The 14,387-nt window shown below is 39.8% G+C and overlaps 1 protein-coding gene across 4 annotated transcripts in view; it reads left to right on the forward strand.

Annotated features, from left to right (window-relative positions):
- RGL1 (ral guanine nucleotide dissociation stimulator like 1) overlaps positions 1-14,387 on the forward strand; it is a 284,890-nt gene that overhangs the window by 231,614 nt on the left and 38,889 nt on the right. For all 4 annotated transcript variants that reach the window (XM_069074410.1, XM_069074408.1, XM_069074409.1 and 1 more), the window contains 2 exons: positions 5,944-6,028; positions 13,484-13,573. In XM_069074410.1, coding sequence (XP_068930511.1) covers positions 5,944-6,028; positions 13,484-13,573 — 175 coding nt within the window. The remainder of the gene's footprint in view (positions 1-5,943; positions 6,029-13,483; positions 13,574-14,387) is intronic.

Consider the following 14,387-nt stretch of genomic DNA (forward strand, 5'->3'; position numbering starts at 1 on the left):
TGTGGCAAAGATACTGGAGTGGTTTGCTCTTTCCTTCTCTAGTAGATTAAGACAAGCAGAGTTAACTGACTTGCCCGGGGTCACTTAGCTAGTTAAGTGTCTGAAGTCAGATTTGAATTCAGGTCTCCCTGTCTCCTGGCTCAGCACTCCATATACTGGGCCATCTAGCTGCTCCTCTGTGTGTGTCCACTTCTACCTCTATCTCATCTCTCTCCCAAACTAGATACCGTAGAGAATAGCTACAAAGTGGTGAGATCAGTAGTGTCCAGGGAGCCCGGTACCTGGCAGGAGACAAAAATACAAGAAAAGAAAAGAAAAGATCCAAGAAAACTCATTTATTTAAATGCCTCTAGACAAAGGTACAAAGTATCAACAAGGAAACTAGAGATCTTAATTCAGTAAGGCAAATTTGGTCTCTCTGGTATCACTGAGAATTGTTGGAATGAGACATTCTGAACTATAGTTCTGGAAAGGTCTACCTAATTCAAAAGGAATTGGCAAGTTGTAAGGAATAGTGGAGTAGCACTGTCTATTAAGAAAATAAGCTTATATAAGAAAAGCCAGGAACCAAATGGAGGAGGGATGATGAAGATCATTTAGGTGGCAGTGAATAGAGACAGAAACGTAAGTACTGTCACCCCCAGAGTATCCTATCGGCTGCCTAGATATAGAGAGATAATCAAAGGTTCAGCAAACAGATCTATAGTGATGGGAGCTCTATAATAAAAGTTCTAAGCATCTACTGGATGACTCCTTTTGATGAAAATAGAGCAGCTAATCATTTCTTGAAAAAAGTTTGCATTAATGATATTTCATTCTTCAGAAGGTGAAGGAAGTGACAGAGGAAATGCCATTCTGGACCTAAATTCTCCCTAATAAAGAGGAACTGGTTGATGAAATAGAAGTAATGGGACCTTGAGGGGAAGTGAATACTCTATTTTAGAGTTTGGAATAGAGAAGGGGAGGAGGAAAGCCACACTGTGATGCACACACTAGTTTTGGGGAGAGAACATTTCAAAGGGCTCAGATGAAAGATTGAGAGGGTTCCCTGAACCAAAATTAAACAGGTGGAGTCTCACAGTAGGAGGAATGGGAAGACCTCAAAAATGAAAATTCCCATGAAGCAAACCCAGTGGTGAGGAAAAGGGAGAAATGCTGATGGAGATAGATGTGAATGCAAAGGAATTTTATCAATGAATTTAAGGTTCTGAAAGATCTATAAAGAAGGTAGAAACAAGGACAGGTAATAGGGGATAAATATAAAATGATGGCATGGTCCCTTTAAAAATAGTGTTAAATCTCAGAATGAACTGAAGTTGACAGAGTATGGTCACAGCAATATGAAGATTTTCTTTTGTTTTTAGCCCTATCCAGAAAAAGAGGAGTATAAAAGAAGAGATGGGACTATTGTTTGGGATAAATGGGTTCTTGATAATGAACAGAAGAGTCGGTATGGTGTAACTGGCAAAAGGCTGGGAAGTTAGGAAGACCTAGGTTGAAGTCTTGCAGAAACTGACCCTCAGTTTTCTTATTACCAAAATGGGAGTAATACTTTGGAGTAGCAATTCCATGGTGTTGTTGTGAGGCCCAAATTTACACATGTGTAATATATGTGTATATGTATATCTATACATATATATACACACATACATATATAGCAATATAGAGTATGAATCTCTCCCTATAAGAATTTTGCAAGTCATGACATACTACATAAATGCCAACAATTATTATTGTTGTGATTATTATTTTTAATTAGTGAGAGAGATGATAGAACTACTAAATTCTCATCTAATAAGTTTTCTGTGCCAACAAGAATGTTCTTTGGACTAGAAAGGACAGAACAAAGATGAGTAATCTGCTTTTGAACCTAAGATAAGTAAGAAGATAGAAAGAAAATTCTTTGCCCTGACCCAGATGTATTAGAACCCAGGGTATTGAAAGAACGTGCAGATATAATTGTTGAGTCACTGTAAGAGATCCCTGACAGATCATAGAAAGTAAGAGAAGGAAAGGGTTAATGTTATCCTTACCTTCAAAGATACAATGAGTATAGTCTGCAAACTCTAAGCTCACAGTGAGTTTGACTGATTTCTGGCAAAAGTCTAAAATGTGTTATTAAAGGTGTGGTTAGTAAACATTTAGGTCTCTGAAGGGCACTGGCTCCATCATGAGTAGCTCATTTCCTTTTTTTAAAAAATAGGCTTGCTTAACTGACATGGTCATAAGCATGCTAGAGCCATAATTTACTTTGATTTCATCCAAGCATTTGACAGAATCTGTTTTCCTGTCTTTGTGGATGAGATACAGAAATGTGGGCTAGATTATACTATCTGAAGGTCTGTTACATGGAAGAGAGATTAGACTTGTTCTGGGCCCCAGAGGGCAAAACTCAGAGCAGTAAGTACATGTTGCAGAGAAGATTTAAGTTTGCTGTAAGAAGAAACTTAATTAAATTAATTTAAATATTGCAATAGGATGCCTTTTGGTTCTTTTACACTAGAAGTGTTTCCAGCAAAAAACCGTATCACTGTCTGTTGGCAATGTTGCCAGTGGGATTCTTGGAATCTGTAGCCCCCAGGCACATTATTTATGGGTATAAATAGACTCCAGTATATTACTTACAATGACTTGCACACCTTTAGAAGTAGTTTAAAAAAAAAAAGCATTTGTTTCACCAGAAAGAAGGCAAAGCTATTTGTGTATGAGAGTAAGAAATAACGACAGGTATACTAATTGTTGTGCCAGTATCCACAAGAAACCTAGAGCAAGGTCTCAAGCATGTTGGATAAATCTTCTGTAGAGGACTTATAGGACATGGGCAAGAACCCTCCAGTGTAAGAAAGTACAGTTTAGTTGTGATCTGTGCCTAGCATAGAAAGTATCCACGGGACAGCTAGGTGGCTCAGAGCACTGGCCCTGGAATCAGGAGAAACTGAGTTCAAATCCAGCCTCAGATACTTACTTACTAGCTGTGTGACCTTGGGCAAGTCACTTAATCCCCATTGTCCTACCATCCTACCTCCAAAAAGCAAAAAAAAAAAAAGTATGTGCTTCTGACTACCCTCTCCCCCAATCTGTCCTCTCTTCTATCATCCCCCTTATCCCCTCCCCCCTACTTTCCTGTGGGGTAAGATACCCAATTGAGTGTGTATGTTATTCCCTTCTTAAGCTAAATCCAATCAGAGTAAGGTTGGTTCATTCCCTTTCACCTTCCTGCTCTTCCCCTTCATTATAACAGCTTTCTCTTGCCTCTTTTTGTGAGATAATTTACCCTATTCTCTTTCTCTTTCTCCTTCTCCCACTATATTCTTCTCTCCCTTCTTAATTATATATAACTATATATCTGTATCTATCTATCTATCTATCTCTATCTATATATCTAGCATTTTTAAGGTCTGTGGAATGCTTTAATCCTCACAACAATGTCATAAGATAGGTGCTGTTATGATCCCCATTTTAGGCTGGAGGAGGTTAAATGACTTGCCCAGGTTCACATAGCTATCTGAGCTGTGGTAGGATGTGAACTCAAGTTTTCCTGATTTCAGGCTCCAGTGTTCTATCCACTGTACCACTTAGTTACCTCCAAAAAAGAATAAAAGATGATCCTTCCTACAACATGTCTAACAAGCAATCAAACGTCTAGCAATTGTGAGGCAGAAACAGACATTTCCCAAAGCGGCCCATTCCATCTTTGAGCAAGTGTATTTTTTAGGAAGTTTTTCCTCATAGGCATCAGTTTGCTTCTTTCCTTCCACTGCTGTCCGTTGTTCCTAGTTCTGTTCTCTGAGAGCAAGCAGAACAAGTGTGACCCTCCTTTATCATGTCAGGCCTTCAGATATTTGAAAACAATTTTCATGTCCCTACAAGTCTACTCCAAGTTAAACATCTTTAGTTTCTTTTTTTAAAAATCTTACATTTTATTTCTAATGAATAAACATTTATTTTTTGTCCCTCTCATCCACCCATCCCCAATTTATAAGGCAAAGAAAAGATAAAAACAATGCCCTTATAACAAATTGCATATTCAAGTAAAAAAAATCCCCACGTTGTCCACGTCCCAAAATGCTCTCTCTCCTTCAGCGTCTTGGGTCCTTCACCTCTCTCTCCAGAAGTGAACAGCAGCTTGGTCACTTTCTTCAATCTAATCTTACATGACATAGATTTAAGGCCCATCTCCAGACTTGTTTTCCCCCTTTTTATACTCCCCAGTTTATCAATGTGCTATGTATAATGTGGCTCCCAGAACTGAACAGAATATCCTAGATGTGGTCTGACTAAGGCATCTGTGAGGTTTTGATGTGTAGCAGCAGACACTGGTAAAGTCCAGTGAAAATTCTGGCATCCTTGCAGTGTTAGTGAAGTGGCCCCATGTTGAAACACAGCCATCTGGGAGGCGTGCAGTCAGGTGATGAGAGCATGTCTACAGTTGTTAAACATTTGTCACAATTACCCTGGGAAGTCTAGGCAGCCAAGCAAAGATTACACCGGGAAGTATCCCAGTTCTCTCTTCTGTGAGGTTTGGGGGCAGGATGCCAACACATCATAAAATTAGTGGACTTTGTACCTTGGTCACTGCACAGAACTCCCCATCTGAGCAGGCTTAGTTTTAAAGAAGCACTTGAGCTGGTCTCTCTGCCTAGCCTGTGTGTGTATATGTTTCAGTAATGCTATTATCAGAATGTCAGAACTAGATTTAGGAGCCCATTTCTTAGGTTCATGTTTCATTATGATTTTCCTTGAGATTAACTCCCTGGGGCAGCTAGGTGGCACAGTGGACAGAGCACTGGCCCTGACATCAAGATGACCTGAGTTCAAATCCAGCCTCAGACTCTTATTAGCTGTGTGTCTCTGGGCAAGTCATTGAACCCTAATTGCCTTCCCCTACTTCCCCCCACCCCCACCAAAAAAAAAATATTAACTCCCGAGTAGCTGACCATGGTATACTTTTTTCAACTTGATTCAGACTTTATGGGAAACCTAGAAGATTTGAAACTAGAGGATCTAGGTTCAAACACCACTCTGACACAACGGTTTCTGGGCAAATCTATCCTTTATGAGCCTCAGATTCCTTATCTGTGAGTGAGGGGGTTGGACTCTATGATTTCAAGATTACCTTCCGGTTCTCTGTCTATGACACTAGGATTGTAAGAGAATATCCTTCTCTCTTTACTGTGAACTATGTCCCCCCACCCCCATGCTCCCCCCAATACCCTGGATCTGAAATTCTCAGGTCTTACTAAACTTAGACTTTGAAAATATCTTATCCTAGAAGTGGTGCCGTGGACAGAGCGCTGGGGCCTGGAGTCAGGGAGACCTGAGTTCAAATCCAGCCTGAGACTAGCTGTGACCCTGGACAAATCACTTAACCTGTTTGCCTTAGTTTCTCCAAATGTAATATGGAGATAATAATGGTATTTACCTCACAGGTTTGTCCTGAAGATCAAATTGGATAATATATATTTTTTAAGCAATTGGGGTTAAGTAACTTGCTCAAGGTTACACGGCCAGTTATTTCTGGGTGTGGTACTGAGTATCTGAGCCCAGATTTGATCCCCAGGTCATCCCGACACTGGAGCCGGTGCTCTTACTTGCTGAGCCACCTGGCTGCCCCTAAACAATTGGGGTTAAGTAACTTGCTCAAGGTTATACGGCCAGGTGTTTCTGGGTGGGTGCTAAATGTCTGAGCCCGGGATTTGATCCCCAGGTCATCCCGACACTGGAGCCAGTGCTCTTACTCACTGTGCTACCTGGCCGCCCCTGGATAATATTTTTAAAGTACTTGGTACAGTTCCTGGCGTGTAGTAGGCACTTAATAAATGCTTGTTTAACAACAATATGGATTTCTTTTTAGCCAGCGTTACTGAGCAAAGTTAGGATAATGCATCAGTCTTTTTGCTAATTGTGTGCTAATTTTTTTTCTTTCTAAATTTCTATTCCTAGGGACAGAATGCTGATGTTTGAAGAACTTTCAGATATCTTCTCAGACCATAATAATCATTTGACCAGCCGGGAATTGTTAATGAAGGTGAGCCACTGTGTCGGAATGCTAGGTGTGATTATTACAATCACTGGACTAAACTCACAGGGGGAGCTATTTTTGTGCCCTTTAAAGCCTTCAATTGACAGGGGAGGGACTGAGGTGATTCTGTGTGTACAGAGGCCACACTCCTGCTTATGTAGAAGTGTGGTAGGAAAAATTCAAAATCTAATTAGGAGCTGTCCTTCCTCAATTTAATGCTAGATAATAGACTGGGAAATCTGCTGCATATATATATATATATATATACCTTTTTAGCAAATTCCTGGGCACATACTAAGTGCTGGCCTCCTGTTGGGGAAGAGACATTAGAATTCTTCCTCAGCAAAGTCTCCCCACAGAGTGACAAGAAGTTCCACAAGGAATTGCACAATCACCCAGTCAGCAACATTTCTTGAACCAGCTGTTCTGTGCTTAGAATTTGTAGAGAATTAGAAAAGAATTACAAGAGAATTAGTAGCCACAGACCTCAAGGAACTTACAGTCAAGCCCTTAGCCTGTGTTTTGCACAGATGCAAATACTGGAAGGATTTGAGATTTCCTGAATAAGGAACTCACAGCTTGGGAACTCCCTCCATCAGGGTGTATCATAAACACTTCTCTGATTTAGTAAACGAGTCTTAGGGGAGTTGACCAAGGCATGTAGAGCCTTGCCCAAGGCCCCGGAGTTCAGGAGTGTAAAAAGCAGGATTTGAACCTGAGCCTTCTTGATCCCAAGGCCAGAACTCACTCTGCCAGCTACTGCATCTGCAATGTCTGGTATGTATTTGTGCTAAAGAAATATAGAATGGAATACAAAGCCGCAGAAGAACTTTTGTGTAGAGCAGCTTGCTTAAATAAAGGTCAATTAGAATCCGTGACTGCTGGAGTGACACGGAGGACAAGAGTGGATCCAGTCCAGTAACCTTGGTAGTTTATATCAGAAGGTGTCAGGTTGACATACACCAGAGCATTTTTGCAGTTGTTTCTGTAATTGGTTGTAGAATCACAGAACTAGGAAGATGGGAGGGAGCTCATTAGCCATGTAGTCCAACTGAAACCCAAAGGGGCTCCCTGCACTAGCACACTTGACAGGCATTCATTCAGCCTCTCCTTGAAGACCACCAGTAAGGGAGGACCCTTGAGTTCCCAAGGCAGACCACTTTCTTTTTGGATCATTCTCATTGTTAGGAAGTTTTTCCTGGTATCAAGCTTACTGTTTTTTTTCTCTGCAGCTTCCAGCCATTGGAAGCTCTTGGTTCTATCCTCTTAAAGCCAAACACCATGGCCTCTGACCTTCTGACTTCTCTTGGCTCACGTGGAATCACTTCACCTGCTCTCTTTCTAGGGAGCAGATGTCAGAGCAGACAGTCCATGCTGATGTCTGAGTGTGGATTTGGCCCACCTGATTAACAGCACACAAGACACTGCTTGCTGAGATTGAGTTACCGCTCTGCCTCACATCCCCCTGGATTTGCAGACTTTAAATGCAAATCCATCTGGTTGGAAAGGGATGGCTTAGCAGTGTCAATGTCAGTATTAACAAAATGAGACCAACTGGAGCCATAGATTCAAGTCCCCGCAGTGCTGAGTCATCTTTCCAAAGCAGATAAATTGAGTACTGTGCAATTGTCTTCAGGAAGAATTTTGGCTGAAACCCTAGTAGCCAAACTATATCTAAACACTAACTAGTCCGTAAACCATTCTTAAACTTAGAAGTTTAACCCCAACACTTTTGATCAAATTTCTAAAACTTGACTGAAATGCCAAAGAAACAAAAAACTAAGCTTAGGATATACTTTCTGTGTTCATTGCTTTTCCACCTAAATAAATTCTACAACCATTTATTCAAAACCTACTGTACTCAGTAGGCGTTGAGAGAGAGAAAAAGTTCAGATGAGACATAGCCCCTGCCTTTAAGCCTCCAGTGCAGTCGGTGTTCTGCGTTGGCTTTGATCTGTATTTGTTTTATCTCTGAGACTAGATTCTGATGAGACAACAAGGTGGCTAGCGGATAGAGATCTTGCCTTAGTGCCAGGAAGGCCTGGATTCAAGTTCCCCCTGAACTGTGTGATCCTGGGAAATTGCTTCCTCTCTCAGTGTCCCAGGCTGTGAGTGGCAGGGAAGGTGCTGACCTACATCAATAGGGTAGTTTTCTCACAGGGCACTCTCTATACCAATAAAATCATAGGTCTGGTCCTTGTCCCAAGATACTAGGACATGGCCAGACTGTGAACTCCATAAGAGTAGCTGTGTTGTGCTTCCTATGACAAGGCATCCTCTCAGGCATCTTGCTTAGAGATTTGAGTAGCACTCTGGTTTTCATTCATTTATTCATCAATCAATCAGTTAATTTACAAACATTTGTAAAGTATCAACTATGTGGCGGATACTGCAGTGCTCTTAGGCTACAAAGATGAAACTATTCCTACCCTCACGGAGCTTACACTTTATAGGTCTCCCCTATGTATGTATGCTTACAAGTACACCCAAAATAAATTTTAAAATAAATACAAGGCAATGAGAGAGGCGCTAGCAGTTGAGGGGAATCAGGAAAGGCCTCCTAGAAGAGGTGGGATTTGAAATGAGCATTGAAGGAAAAGGGATTACAGGAAGTAAAGTTAAGGAGGGAGGCGTGACAGATAGCTGATATAAATACTGCATTCCAAGCATGAATGAAGGCCTGTACGAGGGTGGTGCAGATGATTTTAGAAAGGAAAGATTAGATGTGAGGAATGTTGAGGAGCTTTTAAAAAACATTTTTTCAATGAATAAGCATGTATTTTCTCCCTCCCCATCGCCATTAAAAACAAATAAACAAAATCCTTATAAAATATACATAAACAAAAAAATGTGTTTAGACAATATGTCCAATATTGGACACATCCAAAAATGCATGTTCATCAGCTTTCTATAGGGCATTGGGTAACACAGTGCTCTGGAATCATGGTTCTTATTGCACTGGCCAGAGTTCGTAAGTCATTCCAAGTTTTCTTTACAATGCTGTGATTTTTGTATAAATTGTTATTCTGGCTGTGCTCTCTTTTCTTCAGTAACTTCATCCACTTCTACCTATTATGTATAGGATCATACATTTAAAGCTGGAAGGAATTTTCAAGAGAATTCATTCCAAATACCTCATTTTTTTAGATGAGGAAACTCAGGCAAGAAAAGTTAAGAAGTCATTTACCTGGGCTTTTACGGTAGTAAGCAGCAGGGCCAGGGTTTGGAGCCAGATATTCTACCTCCAAATCCAACACCCTTTAAAATCTCAGCTTTAGTAGATTTGTTTGTGCAAAAACTTTAAAAATTTTACATAATCAGAATGGCCCATTTTCCATTCTATCCCTTGTTTGGTCATGAACTTTTCTTCTAGCACAACAGTATTCCATCATAATCACAATTTGTTCAGCCATTCCAGTATACCAAAGAAAAGAGAATAAAGAGAGAAAAGGAGGAGACTTGGGGGTATACCTACTATCTAAGGAATGAGCAATGAGGACGAAGGATGAAGAGAAGTCAGTGGTCAGCAGAAGAATGAAAATAGGATCCAGAGTAGAACAGTTGCTTAAAACTAAGAGATTTTCCATCCAGGAAAGATGGAAGATTTAATGCGTTGGCGACTGAAGTACCAAGGGAATTTGTACTTGACAGAACTAAACAAAGCAACACAATTCATTGGTCAGAATAAAAGGTCAAGAATATTCAGAGAAATAATGAGAATAAGTAAGAATCAAGGAGATATAAAATTACCAGACCTCAAACTGTATTATAAAGCAGTTATAATTATATCTGTATATGTGTGTGTGCATATATACATGCACATACAGACACATATATACATATATATATATATATATATATATATATATAAATATGTGTGAATTATAAAACAACTTGGACCTGGTAAAAAAAACCCAGAAAGTAGAAGAGTATAACAGTACCAGTAAGAATAACAAATTATCAAATAGTATCGTAATGTTTGATAAGCTCAAGAGCCTAGGGATAGGATTTCAATTACTAGAGACAGGACTCCAGTTTTGACAAGAACTGTTAGAAAAACTGGAAGGCAGTTTGATGGAAATTAGGTTTAGAGCAACATCTTGTAACATGTACCGCAACAAGTGCAAAATGGATGTATGACTATAAAAGGCCTTCTATAAATTAGAATAGAATCAGAGGGGAGAGCCTTTTTTTTTTTTGCTTTTTGGAGGGCAATTGGGGTTAAGTGACTTGCCCAAGGTCACACAGATAGTTTGTGTGTGTGTGTGTGTGTGTGTGTGTGTGTGTGTGTGTGTGTGTGTAAGTGTCTGAGGCCGTATGTGAACTCAGGTCTTCCTGACTCCAGGGCTGGTGTTCTACTCACTGGGCTACCTGGCCGCCCCTGGGGAGAACCTTTTATAGCTGGGTAGGGGAATAATTCTTAACCAAAGAAGGGGTAGAGGAGTCATATAAGCCAAAAGAGATCATTTCAGTTCTATAAAGTTCAGAAGCTTTGTATGAATAAAATGAAGTTAAAATAAAAAGAGACTATAGAGTGGAAAAATATTTGCATCAAATACTGTTGATAAAAGTCTGATACCCAAGGGGGTGGCTAGGTGGTGCAGTGAGTAAAGTGCCGGCCCTGGAGTCAGGAGGACCCGAGTTTGTTTCTGGCCTCAGACACTTAACACCCCCACACACAAAAAACTAGCTGTGTGACCTTGAGCAAGTCACTTAACCCCAATTGCCCTCCAAAAAGCAAAAACAAAAGGAAAGTCTGATACCCAAAATGTACAGAGAATTGAAACAACTGCATAGTGCTAAGAGCTGTGGTTATCACACAAGTGGTCAAAAGACTTAGTAGTAAAAGGAAAAAATACAAAATATAAATGACTGAATGAAAACATCCTCCATGTCACTGATGTTAAGAGGAATACAAATTAAAACAACTCAGAGGTTTCCCCTAAGTAAATTGGCAAAAGGTAACAAAAAAATAGAAAACTAGAAATAGCTAGTGTTGGAGGGGTGATTGAAGAAAGTCATATGCAGCTGGTAGAGCTGTAATTTGGTTCAACTATTCTGGAAATCAGTTTGGAATTCTGTAAGAAAAGTAACTAAACTGTACATACCTTTTGCTTTAATGATCTCATTAATGGATATGCTCCCTAAGAAAGTAAAAGATAAACACACACAGAGGTCTAATATATAACAAAATACTTATTGGAGCTTTGTGGTAACAAAGAACTGGAGATTAAATGTTTGTCCATTTATTAGGAGAGATGCTAACCTCCACCCCCCAATAAATATTATAGATGACTGTAATAGAAGATTATTGTTCACTAAGAAATGACAAATAGGAAGAATTAAGAGAAACATAAGAAGATTGGTATGAATTGTTAATGAATGAAATACACAAAACTAAAAGAACAATCTATATTTGATGACTATAAAAGTATAGTAGATACAATACAAATGAAAAAAGGTTATTAAAGAGAAGCCAAACTCTGAGTAATTGGAAAGTCAATGAATATGATAGAAAATGTACAACAAAAGATTCAGAAAAGAAATGGGACCACCAGGGGATAAAAGTGTCTACACCGCCAGATGCAACCACTGATTGAATATTTTAAATTATTTTTCTTTGTCACAAGGGAGGGTTGAGTCTGGATGGGAAGAAATTGTTTGTTTTTTTCTTTCGTAAATATATTGAAAAGGCAAAAGGCATCAATAAAATATGTTTTGTTTTGTTTTTTAGAGGGGAGAGTGTTAGAGCAATGAGCAATGCCAGATACTTAAAAAAAAATAAGATGAGGCCCAAGAAAAGACCTTTAGATTTTATTAGCCTTCAAGAGATCAGTTTTATAAAAAAGTGGTAGGGAAAATTATATTGTAAGGAATTAAATAATTTATACTTAAAACCTCATTAAAATGAAAAACTCTGGATTATTTAGGGCTTCACTGGGCAATTAAGTCTCATTTTCTTTAAATCTATATTTTATTTCCCCAAAACTGCTAGGTGTCTAGAAATGTGTATTAGGAATTTTATGTACTTTAATAAGTTTATTCACCATGCCTTGCAAACAGTACAAAGAGAATAGAATCAGAAAAAGTCCACTGTCCTGAAGGTTTGGGTTTTCTTTTTGGCCCGGACCTAGGATTTTATTGGTATTGGGAAATCCAAGTGAGGAAATTCCCTCGTACCAAAGTGAAGTAGAACAAGAAGTCTTGGAGACTTTACTGAGAGACTGTGACTTTTCCAGGATCCTACAGCTGGATAAATCAGAGGCAAATTTTACCTTATAGGCCTCTGGCTTAGGAGTCATCTCTCCAGCCATTCGTTATGTCATGCAGCCTCCTACTATGTTTTTTATTATATTTGATATAAATATTGGATGTTAACATATATTAAGTATCTGGAAAGAAGTTAACCCAAGGAAATATTTCTCACTCCCCACCCCCAATTCATTCCTACACAGACAGAGCGACTTGACAAATGGCTACTCGGTGGGTATTCTTAAGACTCTAGTTCAGTCTGGAGAATTATCAACATGGAATGAGTTAATGCCTCACATGCTATGTCAGCACGGCTGACTCACTGGGGAAGAAAAAAATGTCCTTTCAGTAGTATTGTAGGGAAAAAACGTCTTATGCCATGGTAATATTATAGATTCAGGGAAGTTCTGACTAAGAAAGAATTTAGGTTTTAAAACTCTTGGATTGTGAAATATGCCTCCCATTCATGCAGTTCCTGGGAAACAAGAACTTAACAAGACCCCAAAACCACTAAGCTGAAAATCAATTTATAGTCAGTCAGCAAACCTGAGGTTAGTCATTTTGTGTGGATATTATTACAACAAAAGGGAGGGAGGGAGGGGGATGTTTTTCCTTATGTAACTGGTACACTAGGTTGATTTATAACAGTGTCTAGTCTCACAGTCAGCTTGGGAGGTTTGATTTAGGATGGGGAGGAGAGAAGGGAGGAGAGGGAGGGCCAAAGTCAGAAGACTCTGGATTTGTAGATCAGCTCCACGAGACTGGACTTCCTCAGGAAACTTCCAGTAACTCTGAGTTTCAGTTAGCCAAGAAATACCACAGAAAGAGTCCCTTTCCTTCCACAGAATGATGGTACCACTATTCACTGCCAAGATCAAGAAATCGCAAAATGTGCAGAAGAAATCGGTCTTCCTCTCCAGGATAATGTGTTCATTCTGACTGAGTGAAACTGAGGGTTTAAGAGAAGCCTTTCCATTTCGTGGCATTGTCTGCCTTAAAAGCCTTCTCATGTTTTACACGAAGATCAGGAGTAGAAACAATCACACGTTTATCTCAATACAGTTTAAAGAGATCTTCAGAGACTTTCCCTGATGTCAAATGTGTAGTGTATTAAAGTGCTTCAATGCAAAGTCTTTTGTATGAAAAGTGATACCCCATTGTTTCCTGGCCCATGACGTCCTCAATGTAACCCTTTTCTTTGTTCCTTAGGAAGGCACCTCAAAATTTGCAAATTTGGATAGTAATGTGAAAGAAAACCAGAAGAGGACCCAAAGACGGCTTCAGCTGCAGAAGGATATGGTATGTGCTGCTGCAGTTCTATCTGAGCACCCAAAGGGGCCTGGAGCCACCCTAGGCAGGGCTCTTGCTATTAATAACCCAACTGGCTCCCAGTTGTTTAGCTCTTTGTATTTGGAAAAAATGCACTTGTATGTATAATCCTCAATAATCCTGTGAAGTAACCAAGGCAGAAACTGGCATCACTATTGGGTATATGATTCTGCAGGAACGGAGAGATGCTACTCATGCAGTAGCCCAGGACAGTAGCACTACTGGTGGAGAAATCTTTGAATTGAGCAGTTGGTTTCAGATTCAACATCTGCTCTATGCTGTTCTCCCTTTCCTTCCTTCTCCCCCTGACAACTGGAACCTCCTGCCTGCCCCCTCTCTCATCACAAGCCTTGATAAAACAGGGCTTCCTGTTACTATAGGCTGGACAAAGGGCATAGCCAGCCCCCTTTGCTCATCATGACCCAAGTCCTGGTTTTTCTGGAAGGAAGATTCATAATTCAGAGATCTGGTCCTTGCCCTCTATGGACTTGTTCCTTTGTTGTCTGTCTAAAAGTAATTTTCCAGCTCTTCTTTTGGAATCTGATTATAGACTAAATCTCCCCCCAATCCCCTCCCCCAAATCCTCAAGTTACTGGAGCCCTAATTACAGCTCCTTTATTAAATTGAAAAGTAGTTTCCATCTTTAATTTTATTTTCAGCTTTTCTCTTAACCATAAAAAGGAGGGAGATGGAGTTTGTAGAGGAGATGAAGTTGGAACGATGGGGGGAGGAGGGACATGGAATAGAGTCTGGATGTCTGGAGTCTGTTTGGCACCAACGTTCT

Source organism: Petaurus breviceps, unplaced genomic scaffold (genome assembly GCF_028583685.1).
Source record: "Petaurus breviceps papuanus isolate PSGF00001 unplaced genomic scaffold, PetGlider_PUasm1.0 90895, whole genome shotgun sequence".
In the NCBI taxonomy this organism is placed as follows: domain Eukaryota; kingdom Metazoa; phylum Chordata; class Mammalia; order Diprotodontia; family Petauridae; genus Petaurus; species Petaurus breviceps.